This window comes from Lepus europaeus, chromosome 20 (genome assembly GCF_033115175.1).
Source record: "Lepus europaeus isolate LE1 chromosome 20, mLepTim1.pri, whole genome shotgun sequence".
NCBI classification, from domain to species: domain Eukaryota; kingdom Metazoa; phylum Chordata; class Mammalia; order Lagomorpha; family Leporidae; genus Lepus; species Lepus europaeus.
This window is the reverse complement of record NC_084846.1, coordinates 43,474,411-43,497,169: the sequence shown is the minus strand read 5'-3', so window position 1 is coordinate 43,497,169 and position 22,759 is coordinate 43,474,411. Positions and strand designations below refer to the sequence as shown.

Genomic DNA, 22,759 nt, shown 5'->3' with positions numbered 1-22,759 from the left:
CAGACCAACTTGTAACGTTCAGATCCATGTAGCTGGGTCACAGTGACGGCCACAGAACACTTGCTCGTCTTCACAGCACTCTGCAGAGCAGCACGCAGAACATTCCATTCAACTAGAAAACTTTTTAAGGAGAGGAAGATAATTCCAGTGCACAGTGTTTACTTCCTAGGTGCCTTGAAGGAATTCATTCATGTGCCGCTTACAACAATTGTATCTGTGAAGGAGGCTCTACCGTTAACAGCATTTGCTCATCAGGAGAAATGAGCGAGGTCAAGTTCCATCCCCCAGTCTGAAAGTGGTGAATCTGGACTGAGTGTCTGGCGCAGCAGTTAAGACACTGCCTTGGATGTTGCATCCCATATCCCAGTTCTTGGTTCCAATCCCGACTCCACTCTTGACTCCAGTTTGTTGCTAATGTGTACCCTGAAAGGTAGCAGATGATTCAAGTACCTGGGTCCCTGTCACCTACATGGGACACTTGGATTGAGTTTCAGGCTAGCGACCTCAGCCTGGCCCAGTCCTGGCTGTTACAGGCATTTGGGAAGCGAACCAGTGGATGGTAAATCTCTTATTCTGTGTGTGTGTGTGTGTGTCTGTGTCTCTGTCTCTCTCTTGCTCTGCCTTTCAAATCAACATAAATAAATAAATTCTTTAAAAAAAGAAAGTTGTGAATTCTGAACTTGAACCTAGGCAGTATAACTACAACACCATACATTTCAGCATACATGTCACCACGTCTTCATGTGAGGATTTCACATTTCAAGGCCCTGGTGTGCAGATCCTGTGCCCTCAGTCATTATGAGGCTATGTGTAGCTGTGCCCACGTGTGTCATCAGGGTCCTCTTCACAGTAGCTTTCCACCCATGCCACCGTGAACTGAGCGCCACTTATCTGGGATGCTATTAACCTAAAAAGTGCCTCCATCACAAGGCCAGCAAGAAACCGCTGAGGAAGACATGCTTCCTGGGACAGCAAGAGTTGGTCTCTATGTGCCTCCACCTGCAATACTCAACTTTTCTCAGGGAGTTTGAATTGAAGGTTAGGGATGCTTGCTCAGAGGGGGAAAGTGTGAAATGGTAATCACTTTCATATGACACTTGAGAAATGCTATAATAAAGCTGAGTAAATTGGAGCATGAGTGAGCCTTTGCCTAATGATGTCACTCACTTTGTGCTTCCTCCAGCCTATGATTAATAAAGGGGGGTTATTACAGTAACTCACTCCTAGTGGGCAGCAGTGACGTCATCAGCAGCTGAGCAAACTGACTACATTTAGTCGTGCGTGTGTATGTGGGCATTTTTTTTTCCTGTGACTAACATGAAGCTAACAGCATCTAATAAAACAAAAGCTCCTTCAAAGTTGGGGAACTTAGTGGGTGAACTCTTTTCTATAGGGAGCACCATTTTAATTATTCTCATTTCATAGCTAAATGATGTTGGAGTTGGCCAAAATAACACTGCTGGCTTTCCAACCCCATTTCATTAAAGGGATCACAAATGAAACCCTGGTCTTTGGGAAAGATGGTTTCTGAATTTGTTCTTCTTTTTTTTTTCCTTCCTTCCTTCCTTCCTTCCTCCCTTCCTTCCTTCCTTCCTTCCTTTTTCTTTTCTTTTCTTTTCTTTTCTTTTCTTTTCTTTTCTTTTCTTTTCTTTTCTTTTCTTTCTTTCTTTCTTTCTTTCTTTCTTTCTTTCTTTCTTTCTTTCTTTCTTTCTTTCTCCTTTCTCCTTTCTCCTTTCTTCTTTCTTCTTTCTTCTTTCTTTCTTCCTTAACAGAATGGCTTTTCCTTTATTCATCATTCTATCCCATCCTCCTAGAGGAGTTCGATGAGTCTTATAAAAAGGGACTGTGGCCATAAGTTGATTTTTTGTGAGTTATAGAATTTGGTGACTCCAGTTACACTCTACAGGAAAATTGTGCTTACTTACCATTTGCTTTTTTTTAAAAAAAAAAAAAAGGATTTATTTCATTTATTTGAAAGACAGAGTTACAGAGAGAGAGAGAGAGAGAGAGAGAGAGAGAGAGAGATCTGCTAGTTCACTTCCCAAATGACTGCAATGCCCAGAGCTGAGCTGATCTGAAGCCAGGGGGCTAGGAGCTTCTTCCAGGTTTGCCATGCAGGGGCAGGGGCCCAAGGACTTGGGCCATCTTCCACTGCTTTCCCAGGCCATAACAAAGAGCTGGATCTGAAGTGTAGCAGCTGGATCTCAAACCGGCACCCATATGGGATGCTGGCGCTGCAGACCAGGGCTTTAGCCTGATGCGCCACAGCGCTGGCCCCACCATTTGTTTTTCCAAGCTGATAAAGATTGACAGAAGTCTTGCTTGCAAAGTTCACCTTCCTAAAATTAGAATAGGACACCTGGAAATATTTACTAAGCAGGCTGAGCACTGCCAGAGTGCACTGTCAATGCACGGGGGAGGCCACCGTGCCCGTGGACAGTGGCCCATGGGTGATGCCAGCTCTGCTGTGCCTTGGAGCTACTCCTACCGAGGTGTAGAACCTTTGGACTCTTTCTATCAGGACACGAGGGAGGCAGCAATTCACTGATAAAAAAAAAATACACACAAGACTGCCCCCAGCCTTGATTGTGGCATTTCCTCTCTGAGGCTACAATTTGGGAACAGGTGGTAGGAGTATCTTTGGTGCTAGGCAAAGCTGCATTCGAATCGAGATTTCTGCTGTCTTATCAGTCCAATGGAATCTGATGCTGAACCTCTGTCTTCACATGAGCACCATGGAACTTATCACCCAAGGGAATCCAGGTGAGAAAAATGGTTATGCTATGTGTTCTATGTTCTTTTGGAGTCCTTTCCCATAATCTCCTGGGGCAATAGAAAGATCAATTCCTGTAGCAGATGTTTCCTGATTGGGTTAAAAACTGAGTTTTGATGAACGATTTAGAAACATATATTGGTCAGGAAGAACTTTGAGGGCATATTTATTTATTTTGAGTTAGCATCCTTTTATTATTTCGCAGTACACACGGGGTCATTTAAAAGTTCATGGAAAAAGCATATTATGCATGGACTATACACAGATTTAATTTTTTTGTGCCAAAAATAGACTTATCTTTCCATTTTTCCACAGACCTTTTAAGTACCTTCGTATGTTTTTCTGTAGAGGTTGTAAAAGATTATTTCTGTTAATATTGAGTTTTTACATGCACTAACTGGTTCCTTATTGGGAAGAAATCCAGGCATATCTGAATTATTTGGAAATTGATTGAGGTCTTTGGTACTAAAATGACCATTTACCTGGGGATACTGTGATTCATGTCATGGAGAAGATGACATGGCATGGGGTGGTGAGATATTTCCCTCCCGGCTGTCTCGGTCTTCAAAGGTTCTCTGACCTAACTTCTCCTTCCTGATGACCCAAGTCACCAAGAGGCTAAGTCATAAACCTGGGAAGCTGGCCTTCACCACCTGGCCAGCGGCATTCGTCGGCTAAGCCAGTTTGAGCCAAGCAGCTTCCCTTTTGCGAGTTTCACTAACATTTGTTGATTATGACTATTATTTTCTGTGATATGAAGTCCTTCACAATAGTTTTCCCAGTTTTCACGAGAGAGGAACACCTGTAGGGGCATGGCCTTCCTTTCACAGCCATACCACTTCCTCTTTAAAAGGAAATTTAGAAAGGATAACATTGCTTGGAACCAGCTTTAGGATTTAGCAAAGCACTCTGTTTTATCTCTTCAGATATTGATTGTGTGTCATTCCCCTAAGGTATTAAACAAATAAAATCAGGCCACATCATATTCGTTGGTTGGGAGAACCCACAGTCATCTCACTTTTGTGAATTTCACTTCAGGGAATTCTCTGCTACATGGATTTATCTGATACTGAATTGCTAAAATGAACAACTCAATTCTTAATTCATTTACTCTCTTTTCATGAGTCTTTTGCCTCCTAACAACTTGGGCATTGGCCAGCTCACCCCTTCCTCCCCCCCCCTTTTTTTTTTTTTGCTGGTCACCAAGATTCTACTTTTAGGTAGAACAAAAAGCTAGCAGGTAACATATGGAGGCCATACTGGGTAGATGGTTGCAACAAAGATGTCACCCAGGGGACCTCTTCCTGGGCCAGGTAATCTGGCATGGATCTCCAGTAATGAGGACAAACAAGTTGCATAAGGAAGCAGAATTATCCAATAATTAATATTTTTCTAGTTTCTAAGTCCCCTTGAAGCATGGATAAAAAGGCACTTGAGTGAAACTTTAAAATTGCAACTCTAAATCAGGGTTTCTCAATTGCAGAACAATGAACATCTGGGGCCAGATCATTGCTCTACTGGGGGACGGGCCCATACCCTGCAGGGTGTTCAGCAGCATCCCTGGCCTCTACCCACTGGGTACCAGTGGTACCTCCCTCCCAGCTGTGACAACTGAAAATGTCTTCAAACCTTGCCCAATGTCCCCGGAGAAGAAAAGTCACCCTAGTGCAGAACCACTTTTCTAGAAGGGAGCATAACAGTTTATTTACTGGGTTTTATTTTTTTTTCTTCTTCTTTCCCTAATTGTTTTAGTTCTAGCATCTGGGTTTCCTCGGTTCAGACAATGGCATTTCCAAATACTCTGAAAACAGAGCGCCCTTACACAGCACAAGGCCTTGTGGGATAATCTGGTGGTTCTGAGAGAAATGTGAAGCTTCGGGCTGCAGTTCTGGATTAACTCTTTCTGACCCCGTTGTCCTCAACGCATTGTTGGAGGAGTGTTAACGTCTCCCTCTCTCTGTCTGTTCAGAGCTGGTCCTCCACGGGTTTCAGGGTCCCGCTCTGTCCCACACCTTCCTACCTAACAGGCTGCCCATGCCTGTCCAGGAGCCAGCAGGGCCAGCCAGTGCCGTCCCTGGTCACCCCTTTTGATGAGAACTTCCAGCAGGGTCTCGGCACTCTCACTGCGGTGAATATCACTCTGGGTCCTGCCCACGGTTTCTGGAGCCCCAGCGCCTGTTGAGGCAGTCACCACTCCCCCACCGGGCCAGGTTTTCCAGCCTGAGCCCAGAATAGCACGTGAACGGCTCAGAACACCTCGCGAGTCCTTCGGATTCCTCTCCATAGTCACGTTTTATGTTCCATTCCCCAGACGAGGTGAACCAGAAATCGTGCTTTTTTGTAAGCAAATGTTTTTAAAAATTTTTTCATAGGAAGTCTTGTCCTGAAGCTCCAGCCTTGTGTCATAGCGAGCTGAATCTGAGGACAGCGACCCAGTCACCTGCTGGGGGTGAGGGTGAGAGTGGGGGCAGGCTTCCTGGCTGGGGTTTTTGACAGAATCCCAGCAATCCCTAAGCAGCAGCTTAAAAAAAAAAAAAAACGGAGCCATGAAAAATGGCCCCTTTTCTAGCCTGCCTCCTTGTTCCAGGAGTAGTGAGGAAAGAGACCAGTTAATAGCCTGGATGAAAGCCGAAGGACATACGGTTTGCTTGAAAAGAAAAGTGAACATTCTTGCTTCCTGATCGCTGCCAACTTTGTACGGGGCCAGCTGCTGCGCGGGTAAACACCACTACGGTATAGGGCTAGCGGTGCCCTAACGTGGGTGCCACCGCAAGCCACGGGGCCGCACACCAGCCCTGCTCTCTGGCCCTTTCGCACCATCGAGCTCTTATCCTCAAACGAACTTTGTTTTTTGACCAGCTCCCTAATTGTGATTGAAAACACCAGCTCCCCAGCAATGCACTAGCAGTGGAGTTAGCAGCAGCAAGTACAGGCCCTAATTGCTCCATTTACATAAAAGTAGAAACATACAACTTCTAAATATAAATCTCTGGCACATCGTTCCTTTTGCAATTACAGTAAAAGAAGGTACCACAGGCTCCCCCCGCCCCCCCTCCAGGCTCCTGCTCGCCGCAAGCTGCTCCACCGGGTTCGCTAGTGGCTGCTCCTCCAGGCGCACAGAGCCCTGCAAAGGCTCCAGCCTGGAGTTGGAGCTGCGTGAAGTAGCCAGTAAATCAGGCCGCCCCCGCTAGGTGAATACCGCGGTGGCAGCGGGCCACTCCGCCAGTGCAGTAGCTGCTGGGGCCCAACTCCACGATCCGAGAGGGGGCAGCTGGCGGGTGCGGGGCGGGAGCGCTCCCCGGCTCGCCTCTGTCCGCGGGGGAGCCCGCCGGCCCCACTGCAGGTCCCAGTCCCTGACAGTTGCTGTGGTTTCAGTCCCTGGCACCGAGGGCTGGGATCAGAGATTCCCAGCGGCACTCACTGAACACTGATTTTTTTTTCCCCCTCTGTGAATTCTTTAGCTGCCAAAAGGGGGGAAAAATCAAGAGCTGCTCTTAAAAGAAGTTGCCCTTGCTGGTGCTCAGGGTAAAAATAGAGGCGACCGCTTGGAACGGCTTGGCCCTGACTCCAGGCATCCCGCGAGCTGGGCTCGAGCCGCGGCCGCGTTCCGGCGTGATCTCTGGGAGCTGCCAGCAGGTGTTGCTCAAGGTACAGTAGCAGGGCCGAGGAGCCGGGACCCGAAGGGCCTGGGGGTGGGGACGCTCGGGGGGAGGGGGCAGGAAGTGAAAGAGAAACCAAACCGAGCAAGGAAAAGGAGATCGTTGTCAGGAGCTGGGCAGACCAGCTCGGCCCTGGGCCCTGGAGTTCGTAGGGAAGAGCTCATTCCCAGTCCAGAATATTCCGCAGGAGCTATTTTCACCTGCCTGCGCCCTCCACCTCCCCCACTTGACTTCCCCTGAATGAGGAGGCATCTGCACTGTGGTTCAGCTCGGAGCCTGGGGATGCAGGCAGAGCATGAGCTCAGAGCTGCTTAGGTACGAGCTGGCAGGTGGGCACTGGGCTGGCAGCAGATGGCCATCGTGGCCTCCGAGTCACATGTGTGGGTAGCCCCTCTAGTCTGGGTGCTGCACAAATTCCTGTGGCACAGACGTTTCAAAAAAGCCTCCAGGCTTCTCAGATTTTCTGCTCTTGACCCTGCAGCTTAGTAGGAGCGATCCCATTTCATGGATGGGAATAGTGAGGCCGGAGCTTATGTGACACAGTGAAGCCAGGGTCTGATCTGGGTTTGCTTTGTGCCCTCACCACACCACTTTAAGGAAGGCGTGATCCTGCAGGCAGGACACCAGGGCTCCTGCATTCACAGGTCCTGAAGGCCATTGCTCTTCACCAGTTCTCCTCCAGGAGGGCAGGGGAGCGCCTTTCTTAGAAGCAGTCCGAGTGCAATTCTAAACCGGGGGGCAGGCGTGGAGTGCACCCTCACTGATCCTATTTCTGTCTTTGCACTCAGATTCCCTCTCTTCCTCTACAACCTCGTGATTTCATTTCCTACTTCACTTCTGCATATGCAGTTCTTAGAATACTCCTCTTCCCTCGCAGTTCAGCACCCACACTTTTCTCTGTACCAAGCCAAGAGAGACCCTCTCTTACACAGAAAACTGCTGGTGTGCTCAAGGAACCTGCTGGACCACACAGCAGGAGGCCAGAGCCTCTATATTTTGCTTGTGGGCAGAGTGAAAAGTTTATTTTATGCATGTTAAATCCTGCGTACAAAACAACATATCTGGTCATGTGGCTTTCATTAGCTCCCAATTTTGCACATTTTATCCAACTTGTCACGAGACCCTAGCTTATGCTTCGCAAGTCTCCCTAAGACAGCTCATCTCCGCCACTCCTGTCTGAGGGTCCCTTCTGCCTGTCTCATTTCCCAGAACTGCCAGCCACGCCCCCCTCCCCAAAACCAACTAACCGATCAGCCAACCAAACTAACCTGACCGACTTCACCCCTATTTCAAGGCGAGTTCACTCCTTTATTATTATTATTATTATTATTAATCTCAAGTAATATTTGTGACAATCTGGAAATCATAGGACTTGAAGTTTTGTTAAGCAAGAATGATGCGTGAGGTTTTGTGTTTTTGTTTTGCTCGTTTGCATGGGATTTGGAAGACTTGGGAAGTTTGCTAACCAAGTTCAGCAGAGAATAACTGTTTCTGAAGTTCTGGGTGCTAAATGATTTATGAAGCAGGCATTCAATTGCAAGACGTTAAGATAATAGTGTAAGTTAGGGAGGGGAGACCATCATCATATGGGTATATGCATTTTCTTGTTTTTTTTTTCCCCCTTCAGTGAAATAGCTTATTTAAAAATAAAACCAAATTAGAATCCCTATAAGGAACACTATGAAATTTCTTCCCTGTAAGAAACAATAAAATACTGTGTAAATAGAGGCAACTTGACGAAGTAACAGATGTTTTATGTAAAGACATAAAACTGAACCTGACTATAATGAGTCGTGTGTTCGAGTAGTAGAAGAAGTTGAACACTCATGGAGATGCATCTGTCTGATTCCAGTGTTTTTGTAGAAGGTAGACTAGTCACAGCCAGAGGTTTCAGTGGCTCAGTGCATCACCCAGTAGTGGCTGAGAAGCCAAGAGGGATTTCCATTAGATAATGAATTATGAAATGTCTCACACTGGAAAAACCAGTCATCCGCTGATGTCATGCTGATTCTAACCAATCCCAAACAAAGCCCCAGCCCTCCTCTGTTTGAGTGGTACCAATGTACGAATGTACAAATAAGTAGTACAGTATAAAACTTCACAGTGCCAACACCATGAAGAGGAGCTCAGGCGGCCCTCACCACATGATACAAGAGCCGGCTGGGGACAGAGAGGGGACCGGAAAGGTAATGCTTTTTAACTCTTCCTTATAAGCGCTTTACACACTCAAAGTCAGAATGGCTAGAAGGAATTTTACAACTGGCACTTCCATGGCATTGTGATTTGTATCTTTTTATATTGTTCAGGCAGGTTAATATAGCTTTTAATGGTCCTAGAGCATGCAAATGGATTATGTGTTTATACAGCCCACTCAGCACATACATACAAGTACATATGCCAGAGAGAAGGCTATTTTGAAGAGTTACACTGGCAAACAGTAACTTCAGGGAACACACACATACACACACACTCACAGCAGACAGAATCCAAAGATTGATAAGTTGCACTTACCTAAATGCTACTATTAGGTCTTTTGAGTTGTTTGGAGCCATTCAACTTTTAGTTCTATTTCAGACTCTCTTGTAAAACTTAATGGCACTACAAAATGCTTTGGGTACAGTGTCTGTGGCTACACTTAGGTGGGTGATGTTAAGTATTATAGTACAGCGATGTTTTATGAAACCACTATAACAACTGCCCCTACTCCCCTGTCCCCTCTCACCATCCCCCACTGGGAAGAAAAGGTGGCTTTTCAGGCAATGTGGACAAAGTTTTAACAATAAGAGCAGAGTAATGGATGTTTCTGGAGCCCCAACCCCAAAGGTGTTGAATGGCTTGCCACAGAAGAGGGGACAGTGTGGACAACTCAGAACAGCATTGCTACCTCTGCAAGCTGTGATTTTAACTCAGTGACAGCTTTTTCTCCCTCTTTACACTCAGATCTTGGGCTTGTAGTGAAGGTGCTCATTAACTCTTTCTGCCCCAAACCGCCTGGCTTGACTAGAATGCTGCGAACACACTGGGTGTCAGATAAAAGCTGACAGTACCCCCCAGAAACCACGAGGGCTTCTGTGTGGCAAAGCAGCAGAAAGGGAAGGGAAGCTTTAACAGATGGACCCCTTAAAGATACTTCTGCGAGATAAAAGCAATAAGACGGAAAATGAAAAAGGGGAGGGGGGAGGAGGGAAGGAGACTTTTTTTTAAAAAGCCTCGGAAAGGCATTGTTTAAGAACACATTTTTCCTTTTCTGCGAACACTAAAATCCACGATGATTTCATCTGTGCTGTTCTCTCTGAGGGACAGAGCAGCCCTGGAGGAGACTGTCCGTGCATGCGCTGGTCGGGACAGGCTGGGGGCAAGCTGAGCAAACGACCACGTGACAGAGAGAAACAATTTGCCAATATATTTCGGGGATTCTGTTCCCCTCGGGCCAGTTAGTCGAGTCAGAGGAGTGCGCTCCCTTTGTAAGAGCATGTGGGAAAGGCCAAAAGCATCTCGCCTTTGCCCGGTGCAGTCGGACGCAGCGGTAGCTGCAGGCGCGCGCCCGAGTGCGTGCGGGGCACCGGCGGGCGGCGGAAGCGGGGCGCGGGGGAGCCCCTCAGGTGGCCCCGGCGGGCGCGCCGCACGGAGCCCTCCCGCACCGCGCCGCCGGCGACGCACGGCCGCTCCTCCGGCCCGAAACGCAAGTTCCGAGGGCAGAGCCTCGGGTCGCCCGCCCGCGGGGCCGACCCCGAGCACTTCCGCAGGAATGAATGGGAGCGGGGAAGGTCTCCCCCGCGCTGCCCCGGGCCAGCGCCGTCCAGGGCCGCGGGCGCTCCTTCGCCCCGGGCCCCTGTCCCCGCGACCTCCGCCACCTGTCAGCCCGACCTCCCGGCTGCCTCAGCCCCACCTGACCGCCAGGTGGGCGTGTGGTCGCCCAGGGCTGCGGCGAGGTCGGGGTGGGGGGAGGGCGCCCGGGGGCGTGGGGGGGCGCTACTTGAATGGAGCCCTCCCAGGGGATGGACAACGTGCGGTTTTTTTTTTTTTTTTCCTCCCTCCAAAAAAGGAAGAAGGCGAGGCCATGGGATTGGGGCAGACAAAGAGAGAAAAACCAAAAGAGAAGTGAACAAAATTAGGGGAATTTGTGTCAGAAGGGAAAGTAGGAGCCCGAGGAGGGTGCTGTTTGCAGAGAGGTGTGTGAGAGAGCTGGGAGCAGAAGCGAAGCAGTCTGCCAGGGAACGCAGCCCCTCCCTCCCTAATCACAGCCTCTACTCACGGGCTCCCTCCCTCTCCCATTCACTCACTCACTTAGGGCCAATCCGTTCTCTCTCTCTCTCCCTCTCTCTCTCCCTCTCTCTGTCTCCCTCCCTCCCTCTCTCCCTCTCTCCCTCCCTCACTCTCTCTGTCTCCCTCTCCCTTCCCCCTTCTCTCCCTCTCTCTTCTCACCCCCTCTCTCCTCTCTCCCTGTCTCTCTCTCCCTCCCATCCTCTCTCTGTCTCTGTCTCCCCCCCCCCCACCCCGTGTCTCCCTCCCTCTCTCCCTCCCTCCTTCCTTCCCTCCCTCTTTCCTTCTCTCTTACTCGGAGACACTCAGAACTCTCCTCCCTGACAGCCACAAACCTACGGCACTGACTGCATTCAGAGAGGGAACCTGCAAACAAAACTTCACAGAAAACTTTTTGTTCTTGTTCCAGAAAATTTGCTGAAGAGGAGAAAGAGAAAAAAAAAAAAAAGGAAAAAAAAAAAAAAAGCACACCACCACCACTACCAAAAAAAAAAAAAAAGAACCTGTGCGAGAGGGGGGAGGAAACGCAGGGCCTTTAAAAAAGGCAATCACAACAACTTTGGTTGCCAGGATGCCCTTGCTCTGGCTCCGAGGATTCCTGTTGGCAAGTTGCTGGATCATAGGGAGGAGTTCCCCCACGCCAGGAGCCGAGGGGCACAGCGCGGCCCCCGACTGCCCGTCCTGCGCGCTGGCCGCCCTGCCCAAGGATGGACCCAACTCGCAGCCAGAGATGGTGGAGGCGGTCAAGAAACACATCCTGAACATGCTGCACTTGAAGAAGAGACCCGAGGTCACGCAGCCGGTGCCCAAGGCGGCGCTTCTGAACGCCATCCGCAAGCTTCATGTCGGCAAGGTGGGGGAGAACGGGTTCGTGGAGATCGAAGATGACATCGGAAGGAGGGCAGAACTCAATGAGCTGATGGAGCAGACCTCGGAGATCATCACGTTCGCCGAGTCAGGTGGGTGCTGGCATCGCGGGGCGCGCGGGCTCCGGCTCCCACCGTCCCGGGAGGAACTTGGCGCCCTCCGGCTGCGAACGGCCCGGGCAGGCTCCCGGTCTTTAGGCGACGGCAGCGGCCGGAGGGGAGGCCGGGGACCCGGGCCGGAGGACTTCTCAGAGGGGCGGCTCCGGGCTGCGTGGCTGGCGCTCGCGCGACTCCGCCGGGCACGCGGGGCGGACGCTCTTGGGCCGGTCTGTCGCTGGAGGCCGCTCAGAGAGGGGCTCGGGTCCCGGCGGCCCGACGAGAGCCCGGGGCGGGTTTGGGTGCTCGCGGAGCAAGGAGGCTTCCGGACCCCAGCCGAAGTTCGTGATGGGGGAGGGGGTGAGCGTGCCCCGGCACGGATGAAGTCATTGTCTTCAGCAAACCCCTTCTCCTTTAAAAGTCCCATCTGGGTCCACATCAGAGAGGCAGGGCGTGTTCATCAGTGACAGTCACTTTTTATGTTTAGAAACGCACGGGCGGCAGAAACCCAATTCTGGGGGGCAGTGGACTCTGAACCGGCGGTCACTTTTGGAGTACTGACTTTTGCTCTCTGAACCCCCAAAATAAATAAAATAAAAAGAACCACCCCCCACACTCACAAAAAAAAAAAAAAAAAAAAAAGAAAAAAAAGAAAATTTGTTCTCTATGAAGTTACCAGGAGCTCTCTTGCCAAGGAATGCAACCTTGACAAAAGTGCTCTTAGCTACTACATTGAACTCTCACTCAGTCCTGAAGAGGAAGAACTTCAGTAACTAGATTCTAATCATTGGCCCGGGACCACACTAACCTGTTGCTGAATGGAAAATACCTGTGAGAAGTATGGGCCATGAACTTGGAGCCAGGCTCAGGTTCTTTTCACAGTTGTGGGATGCACATCCCTCTGCATGGCTACAAGCCCACGCGTGCCGGGCACACATGGTGGGCACACAGATGTGTTAATACTGTGTTACTTTCATGGTAATGCCAGGCTAAAGAATCCCTTGCCAAATCTATTTGAAAGGAATGCCATTGTTTTGTTTGGTAGAGCATATGGCCAGTAAAGTATGTGCAGGGACTCCCAGCATTTTGTTTAAAAGTTTGCTGCAGCAGTATAAACAATTAAGGCAACACTCAGAATTTCCAATCCTGAAAACCTGTTGACTCACATGTTCTGTTTTCAAGAAAGCCATGTGCGACCTGGGCACCCCTTTGGGGGAGCAGAGAGCCTAGCAGCTTCTGGCTTGTTCCACCAGCTTCCTGGGCAGCTAAGCTCTGCGCCCCAGAAGTCTGTCTCATTTAGGGAAGGTTCTACTTTCTTTCCTGAAAGTTCTTCCTTGGTGCAGCCCCCAGTGGCGAGATCATTAGGACTTTATTGTTTTCTGAAGCGCAAAGAGGAAGTAAGTCAGATTGGAGTTTCCAAGTTGCCACCCAATTTTTCTTCAACCTTTCATTGAGGAGAAGCAGAAGAGAAATGCTCCCGCCATTGTGTCCTATGTAGGAGAGGGATCCCAGTGGTCTGGAGTGCTGCTGTGTAGTTGGTGCGGAAGGAGCCGGCGCTTCTGTATGTCAGCTTGCCCACCTGATGGCCTCAACCGCACCTCTTACTCCATTTACTTGAACCGCATCCTATAACTGAATATACCTGTGTCTCTGACCACCGCCTACCCCACTACTGATGCTAGCAATACGTCCCTTTTCCCTGACTTACTGTACTTGCGTAGCAAATCATTCTCTTGGAATTTAGCGATTTGGCAGGGAAAGAATTCAACCATTGACATCCTTTCTTATGGCCTTCATCTCAGTGCTGATCTCCGTCAGTTATGTGGGATCTTGTCATCTTTGACTTCTCTGGTAGGTGTTTAGTTTGAAAGAAAAGAGCTACTTTTGAAAAGGGTGTTTCATTGGGTTTACAGACTGAAGTTTAAGGTGTGTAATGGGAAACTCCTCCTGGTTGAGTTTGCAACTTTGAGTTCTTAGAAGAGGTTTGTTATAACAGCTCATTTTTCTCTTCTGAGAAGTTTCACCCATTAACCTCGAATCGATTTAATATAATTTTACAGATTTAACGATTGCATTTATGGACAATCAGCTCTCTAAGTAGAGTACCATGCAAGCATTTCGCTGCTGATTTTGCTCACAGGAAAGCTATTTATCATCTGAATAATTGTGGCGAATATAGGAAAATGAATAGCAAAGATCGATGTCTTGTTGCTTTTGGAATAATTCAACTTTCATAACATCTCAACTATGTGGAACGTCAAAACTCTGGGAGAACAGAAAAGGCATGCCTTTTTCTTTTCTTATAAACTTTTGTACAGCATAGAATCAAGTCATCAAGTCACCCATGAACGTCCCATAAATTCACACCCATAGAGGCACCTTTCAACCTCAAGATTTCTCAGTTTGGGGACAGGTGTTTAATTTTTGCCTTTCCTCTGATTGCTCACAATCAGAGCAATAGAGGGACTACAAAAACTAAGGTGCCTTGTATTGAGCTTTTCTAGCTGTGTTTAGGTACAAAGTGCCCGTCTTTATCAGATTGATGTTAATTGTTTTGGTCACACCAATGGGAATCACTCTAAGACATTTTGAAATGTATTCCAGCACATGTAAGTGACTTCCTTTTTCTGTATGTCACCCCAAATTGCTCAACACAGTTAGTGTGTTCTTAGCGTCTACCTCAAGGCCTTAACTAGGTGTCCTCTCTTCAAGAAAAACACTGTGGGGAAGGTAAAGCCTAGAGGTAAAAGTCATTGGCTTTCCAGTTGGTGTATTTTATTGTACTTTGATTCTTGCCAGTAGCTGGTCAGCTAGCATCCAGCTATACACACCGTTAAGTCTGTTAAGTCTCCGTCCTCTGCAAGACCTAGATGCTGGTTATGTGGTAATTTAGCTTTGAAATTGATAGCACTTGTAGGATGGATAGGGAAAGAGATCAACACAACACCAAGCACTGGTTAATGCTCACATAGCCTGGAGAATTCCATCTCCAGCAGATTGTGGAGTTAGAAATGAACACTCTCAAACAAGGATCTAAGGAGGCTGGCATGGGAACTTTCCCCTCCCCCAGGGAGCCATCTCAGTGTGGAGTTGATGCTGAGCGCCCCCTGCCCTGAACTTCTCTGTGAACTACCCTCACTGACCCTCCCTGAACCTTGAGGGGGTTACACACTTTCTTTTCTGATTAACTGGAAAGGAGCGACCACAAGAGGGCGCATTCCAAAGACTTTTTGCTCCTTGTCAATCTAGGCAAAGGCCGTTGCACCTACTGGAAACCCCTTTCTGTAGCTCTTTAATCCTGGTGATTATCAGTTATCTCCTGCTCCTCCAGCTGAAGTTAAGACTTTATGGGAAGGGAGACACACAGCTACCTGTAATACATTAAATGGGACAGAAGCAGAGGAAGTGGGAATTCTGGTGATGCCTGTGAGCATTCCAGAGCTCCATGGAAGGCAGAGGAGTGATAAATTTCAAAAGCAAACAAAGCCGAGCATGGAGAAATGTGACCATGAATCATCAGCGATACTGATTTGCTCACGAATCTCTCCCTAATACGGTTGCCTGGGTTTACAAAAGCCATTTTCCATCTCCCCTGATTTTGTGTCCTAGTTTGCCTGCCTTATCAATGCTTTTCAGCAGCAACAAATGACAAGGGACTTCGAACAGGGAGGGGAAAAAAAAAGGCTATTTATTGAACGCCTTGTGGGAACATGGTGTTCGGCTTCTGAGGATGCCTTTCTTTCTGAACTGAGGGTGTGGAGAGAACTGGTGAGGGAAAGATGTGGAAAGAGATTAATCGTGGTTTGCGGCCTGTGAAGGAGGCGGACTGGAGTGGGGGTGGGGGAGTGGGGAGAAGCCAGGGTGGAGATTCAGTTTTTGCATTTGGAGAACTGGAGTAATACCATCTCTGGCACTTTTAGTGAAAACACGTATTTGATTTGGCTTCTCTCCTGCTAAAAAATACATGAGCATGATCTTTCAACTGTAGCTCAGATTCTTCGTACTTCGCTGGTTCCTAGGTCCAAAATCAAAAGTGTAAAAGTTCTCAGGAACTTTGGAAGAAGTCCCTGAAATTCTGTGAGTTGAATCTTAAGAACTTTCCCCCTTCTCTTAGGAACCTAAAACCTCTTTCTCCTTAACTGTTTAACCTTCTTTTTCATCACCATTTAAATGCAAGACGCATGGGTGATGAATGTTTGTGACTGAGCATTTACAATTCAGTAATGGATCTTAAGGAGAGCTATCAGGGCTAAAAAGGTAATCAACATAATTTATGATCAAATCCGTACTCGCAGGGGCAAAGTCCTCCAGTGTGGGTCAAAGGAGGAATAACCTCCAAGACCTCACTTGCTGCCTTCTGCAGAAACCCCTGGAAGCAGTCCAAATGCAAAGTTGGGTGCTTCAGAGAACACACGCTGTAAATAGCAGCTCTATGTCACTACCACTGACTATGCCATATCCAGACACACTGAAACCCTGGTGAAGAATGGAAAATTAAAGTCACAGCCGCCTTTTTACTGCAAAGCTTTGGCCCCCCGTGGGGGGTTTAAATACTCTCTGTAAACAACAAGGCTTTCCACAATATCGTTAGAGACATAATTATTACCCATGTACAAAAGGGCAGCATACTTGAAGCCGGACCCTGGTGAGGAAAACCAAACCAAACCAAACCAAACCATACCGAAACACTGCATGTGTGTGTTGCTGTCATCTGCCCACAAATCCGAGATGCTGAACTTCAGGATGCGTAGTATTTTGCATCCTAATGTGAGAGAAGGGAAGGACAAGGCGCATGGCTGCTTAACCCTTGGTGCGCTTCCATGATTGATTTATTTGAAACATTTGGAGTATTTTGAAAGCAAAGGAAAATGCACTGAAATACCCTTTCAGGTGTCTGCTCCCAGCTTACACCGGCTTCCCTCCCATCAGGCAGCATTTCAGAGGTATTCCCCTGCAAGGTAGAACATTTATCCCTACCCGTTTTTCTGCACCTTTTTTCTCACCCTTTGGTATGTGTCCATCAAGCTCAGAGGGGCTTAAATGATGAAATAATATCACCCACATGGGTTTGCGTGGGACTTTCTTAGTGAATTAGTCAGGCAGAGCAGGCTGTGATACAAGCTTTGCTCACCAGCCTCGGGAGGGGAAAAAATAGCACAGAGGAAGAAAAGAATATTATGAGAGAGAGTAGGTAATGAAAGGTTAGCAAAGCAGCCAGCTATATCTGGTTAGCTAGGCTGTAGTGTAGGAACCCAGAACGCACCTGTACAAACTAATGCCTTACCTGCTCAGGAAGCATTATGGGAAGGCTTCCATTTCAGGATTTTACAGCACGAACTATGTAAAGCAAACCTGAAACATTAGAAATTGATCCTAAATGTCTCAGCCTCAGGCAGCCTTTTCCCTTTTTTTTTTTTTCAATTTGTTATGCAGAGAGATTTGCAGCTTGGGGTATGGCATGCTGAAAGTGATACTGCAGCCAAGCAGTCTCTTCCAGGTAACAGAGAGATAAAGGGAACAGCATCACTCAACTGGTTAGCTCTTCTATTTTTTTCAAACCTAAGACATTTGGGGCTTATATTTCTAAAACCTTCAGCCCTGATGAACATGAATTCCATGTCAGCTTCAGCCGACTCGCTCTCCCCACCCCCTTCTGCAATGAAAGCTAATGTAATAGAACAAAAAATATGCACTGCTTTATAAGTCAGAAAACAATAGAACTTGTAAAATGTACCTGCATGTGAGGTGGACATGAGGAAGACTTGATTCTCTCTCGTCCCCCTGTTCCTGAGCATTATGGCAACCGCATTTTCAGGAAATTGGATCTCAGTTTTATTTTTTTTCCTGATAAAATATCATGCAATGTACAAATAGCAGTTCCAGAAATGGACACCAGGAGAAGGAGGCGACAGGCATGTCAATTAGTAGGGGGAAAATCCAAATGTCAGAAATATGGGGGAGAGAGAAAGCACGCAGGCAGTGGATGCAAATACAGGCAAGGGCGTCTTTCAGCTCAGATCATTAAACTGATGCATAAATCAGTGCTCGTGCCTCCCCACAACACGCAGGCGATGCCATCCAGTTAATTATCAGCCAAGACCAGCATGAAAGTCATTTTATGATGACTCTCTGATCCTAATATAACAGCACCTGACAGATTGAGCCCCCTCTAATGAGCACTCTCTTTGTACAATCCTCTCTCAGGAACACTAAATCATTTGCTTCCAAGTACAGCTGCCTGTGAAGAAGGGGTGGGGCTCTATCGTGCCTTAGAAACCTGCTCTTGTGAAATGAGGGGCTGTCCTGTGGACTATGTGACTGAAAGCCAGTGGCCTCAGCCTCCCTGGCCCTACAAAAGCAATTTGCATGCGGCTGTCACTTGTTCTGGTCCCAGCAATTAACTCTCTCTTTCCCTCCACCCCCAGGCATCTGTAGATGTCTGTGGCCTTGATTCATGGACAGTCCAAGACAGGCAGGTCAAGACCGCTATCCATCTGCCTTCATCCTCAACCCCTCCTGTCCAGCGTGGATGAGCGCACAGGAGCCCTGTGAGGATGAGCTACCTGACACCCAGGGAGTCTTCCCATCTGGGGTACTGTCAGATGCTTTGGTTTCACACACTCTTTCCTAGAAAAACAAAACACAACCTCGTGCCCTCTGGCTTCTCTAATTTAGCAGCTACTATCTCTCTGTCTTCAGAGTGACACCCTGTGCTGGTTAGGGTTTCAGAGGCTGGCCTGCCTAGAGGCAGAAGGGGAAACAGCAGGTAGCTTGTTAACAGGCTCCACAGGGCAGGGTGCCCACGCAGGGAGGGAGCCTGCAGCTCCTTGGGGCCAGTGCCCCAGGCTTGGGAGGTTCCCCCCAGCCTTTTCTTCTGCTTTTGGCAGGACCCTAGCACCTTAAAATCTGATGCTGGTTGCCTTTTTGGATTTAAATAATTAAGCTGTGCTTCTTGGAATCTTCTCTTTCGCTTTCCTAAAAAACAAACAAATAAACAAAATCCACCAATTCATAGCAAAGGGGAATATAGAAGTCACATTTCTTGGGGGAAGAAAAGTCAGCCTGTTTCCTAAAATAAGCCAGCTTCCCCCTCTAAGTGCTGCCTGCTCTGGAGTCCTATCTAATCACAGGGCCAGTTTCATTATTCATTTCAACTCCTGCCAGAGACTTGAGGTCAGAGGCAAAGGAACTCCCCTTACCACTGCCATCCTCATCATGGCAAGTTGATACAAAACGCCTGGGAACCTTTCATAGCCATCTGCAGCCCTCCTTGGCCCCTGCCCCAGTGAATTTACCACTATCATAATCACAGTGTACAGAGTGTGTTAAATTAAGAACAGAATCTACAGTGCGCAATGCACAGAAAAGCGGCCGTCTGCTGCAGAGAACTTGAAACTGTGCCTAAAATTTATAGTACCGTAAACATCTCAGGGCCTGGAGTGATAAGTATGGCTGGATTTCCGTTAGCTATAGAAATCCAGGCAGGGAGATCCTCCTAGGGAGTGAGAGTTCTCAGATGAACTTGAAGATTGTTCCCAGATTCATACATGAAATGCATGCACAGCAGACAGTTTTAAGTAGGTACATGGTCATGTACAAGGGGACGTATTTTTATAAACTGCCGTGTGGCAAAAATGGAATTGAGGGGAAATGTTTGATGAGTCAAAAAGCCCTGTTCTGATTACTTGCTTCTTATAGTAAACGTTCTTGCATGAATAAACGCTCAGGTGCTTATGAAAAGAGAAGGAAATAGATGAATTTCTAATTTTAGAATTAGGTTAGAACTGAATGATTGATGAATCCAGCTACCCTGACAGTGCAGGGATTTCCTGTAAATTAGCAGCAATCGCTCTCTGAAGCATGCTGTTGGTGCTCAGTCAGCTGTATTCTAAAGGGACGGGGGCTAAAATATGGATTCAGAGGTAGACAACTTTCTGAATTTCATGCAGCTCCATGCTGAGGATGACTCCACTGGACAATAAGTGGTGAACTAATTGTCTACCTTCTGCTCAGCGCTAGACTATGACAATGAATGAGTCAGGAGCTCACACACTGGGCATCCCAACCTACACGGGCAAGAGGATGACAGTGGAGGAGATGTAAGAAGAGGCTTCTGAAAGAAGTGTCGGAGGCCTCACGAAGGGCACCGAGGGGGCTGTGTTGGGATGGGGCAGGTGTGCTCTGGATAGCAGGAACAACAGGTGTCACTGACTTCGGGTGAGACAGCTTGAGAAACGCCACACAGAAGGATCAGACGGAACAGGAGGCTGAGTGAGAGCTGGAGCTGAAGGCAGCAACAGTGCCCGTTGGCCACCTAGCCCTAGGAAGTCATTAAAGACTTCAAGAGGGAGTGGCCTGATCAGCTCCACCTTGGGGAATGGTGCCTCCAGCTGCTCAGAAGAGGAGTGAATTGGAGAGAAGCTTGACTCAATGGAAGCAGAGGCAAGGCGACCCGGGGAAGAGGGGATAGGGACATAGGGAAAGATGGGGATGAGGAAGGGAGACTAGCTCAGGGTGCACCTGCACACGGGCGTGCATGGACCCACACTACTTAGTGGGGGCAGGACTTTGGTGTTACCCCATGTGATCCTTCTAGACTGTGGGACGAGGGGTCGAATGTCATGATGGTGTTCCCATTGTGTAGAAGATGAAGCTGAGATGCACTCCCCAGGCTCTCTGCATTTGAGAGCAAAGATTCCAAAAATGTGTTCCCATTAAGGGACAGAGAGCAAATATTTCAAGCTTTGGGGGCCAGCAGAGGGTGTCTGTAGCAGGTACCCAACTCCTTGCTGTGATGCAGAAGTAGCTGTAGACAGCATGTGAAAAATGAGCATCACTCTCTTCCAAAAGAGCATTGTTGACGGGCACTGATTTAGTTTCCAGACAATTTGCACGTGTCACCAAATACTGTTTTTCTTCAACCATTTAAAAATGTGAAAACCAGTCTTTGCTGTAATTTGCTAACCCCTATTCTAGATGGTCCGTTAAGGAAAGACTGCTGCTCGCCTGAAATCAGCAAGGAGACACAAGTACTGATGAATTAACCAGTGTCCTTCTGTTCTCTTGTGCTGTGTTTTGTCTTCAGGCACAGCCAGGAAGACGCTGCACTTTGAGATTTCCAAGGAGGGCAGTGACCTGTCCGTGGTGGAGCGGGCGGAGGTCTGGCTTTTCCTAAAGGTCCCCAAGGCCAACAGGACCAGGACCAAAGTCACCATCCGCCTCTTCCAGCAACAGAAGCACCCACAGGGCCTCCTGGACACAGGGGATGAGGCCGAGGAGGTGGGCTTGAAGGGGGAGAGAAGCGAACTCTTGCTGTCGGAAAAGGTGGTGGATGCTCGCAAGAGCACCTGGCACATCTTCCCCGTCTCCAGCAGCATCCAGCGGTTGCTGGACCAGGGCAAGAGCTCCCTGGACGTGCGGATTGCCTGCGAGCAGTGCCAGGAGAGTGGTGCCAGCCTGGTGCTCCTGGGCAAGAGGAAGAAGAAGGAGGAGGAGGGGGAAGGGAAGAAGAAGGACGGAGGCGAAGGCGGGGCGGAGGAGGAGAAGGAGCAGTCGCACAGACCTTTCCTCATGCTGCAGGCCCGGCAGTCGGAAGACCACCCTCATCGCCGCCGCCGGCGTGGCTTGGAGTGTGACGGCAAGGTCAACATCTGCTGTAAGAAACAGTTCTTTGTCAGCTTCAAGGACATTGGCTGGAATGACTGGATCATCGCTCCCTCTGGCTATCACGCCAACTACTGCGAGGGCGAGTGCCCGAGCCACATAGCAGGCACGTCGGGCTCCTCGCTCTCCTTCCACTCGACAGTCATCAACCACTACCGCATGCGGGGTCACAGCCCCTTTGCCAACCTCAAATCGTGCTGTGTGCCCACCAAGCTGAGACCCATGTCCATGTTATACTATGACGATGGCCAGAACATCATCAAAAAAGACATTCAGAACATGATCGTGGAGGAGTGTGGCTGCTCATAGAGCTGCCCGCCCTGAGGGAGGGGGAAGGGAGTGAGAGGTGTCCAGAAAAGACAGTGGCAAAATGAAGACTTTTTTTTTTAAAGGTTTCTGAGTTAAACAACCAGAAAAAAATAGAAATTAAAAAAAAAAAAAAACTAACCTAAAAGCAAAACCTGATCTGATGAAACAGATGAAGGAAGATGTGGAAAAAAAAAAAAAATCCTTAGCCAGGGCTCAGAGATGAAGCAGTGAAGGAGACAGGAATTGAGAGGGAAAGGGAGAATGGTGTACCCTTCATTTGTTCTGAAATGAAACTGATGATGCCAGTTGTAAATGGGGTATTGTCCTCTCCCCCCTTGCAGTTCTCTTGCGAGCCCCGAAGTCGACTTGTCTAGTCTGCAGTAATGGGGACTAACATGACCCAAATAGCATCTAGAAAGCCATGAGTTTGAAAGAGCCAGTCATAGGCACTTTCCCACCCAATTACCCAGGTCATAAGGTATGTCTGTGTGACCCGATCTCTGTGTCTATCAGCACACACACACACACACACACACCACATACTGGTAAAAGGACAATAGTGTGCAGGTGGTCACACTTTCTTTTTCTGCACCACTTTTACAACAAGACAAAACAAAACCAATATTAAAAAAATTGAGAACAGGAATGGGAAGAGCGAAAGATCAAGGGAAAAAGAATACCAAGTTACATTTCGTTAAGGTGCTTATGATCTTAGAACTATGCAACCTAATAGGTTTGAAACTGTTTACCTGAGAGAGAACAAAAAGAGAGACTTTTTTGTATTGGAAGTAACCTGATTAATTTTTATTTTCTTCAAGGAGAGATACTTGAAAGGAATATGTTTGTCCATCTGTTGGATCCAAACATTTCTATATTTTGTAAATGTTGTTTTTTTTTTATCGTTTACTATTTGCACTACAATGGTGTTTGACCTGTCTAATCCTTATTTAACAAGTATTTTCTTTGGGTGGGGGTGGGGGTGGGGTTTAAGAGCTGCACTTAATGTGAGCTATAAAAGAACTGCTACAGCACACAAAATAGCTATTTTTATTATTATAATTATAATTATTATTATTATTTTGTACCTTAAAAAATAGACACATACACCAAAGACATTTGTGTGAGCCTTT

The 22,759-nt window shown here is 47.9% G+C and overlaps 1 protein-coding gene across 3 annotated transcripts; it reads left to right on the top strand.

The window, feature by feature from the left end:
* Positions 1–2,652: 2,652 nt before the first annotated feature.
* INHBA (inhibin subunit beta A) lies at positions 2,653–22,596 on the top strand. 3 transcript variants are annotated; one of them, XM_062178329.1, is made up of 4 exons: positions 2,653–2,763; positions 6,235–6,421; positions 11,105–11,654; positions 20,743–22,596. In XM_062178329.1, the coding sequence occupies exons 3-4, from the start codon at positions 11,267–11,269 to the stop codon at positions 21,627–21,629; spliced, it is 1,275 nt and encodes a 424-aa protein (XP_062034313.1). In that variant the 5' UTR covers positions 2,653–2,763; positions 6,235–6,421; positions 11,105–11,266; the 3' UTR covers positions 21,630–22,596. The 3 variants fall into 3 exon arrangements, with proteins under 3 accessions (XP_062034313.1, XP_062034311.1, XP_062034310.1); XM_062178327.1 differs by lacking the exons at positions 2,653–2,763; positions 6,235–6,421 and adding an exon at positions 8,503–8,618; XM_062178326.1 differs by lacking the exons at positions 2,653–2,763; positions 6,235–6,421 and having other exon boundaries at positions 10,574–11,654.
* The last annotated feature ends 163 nt before the right edge of the window (positions 22,597–22,759 follow it).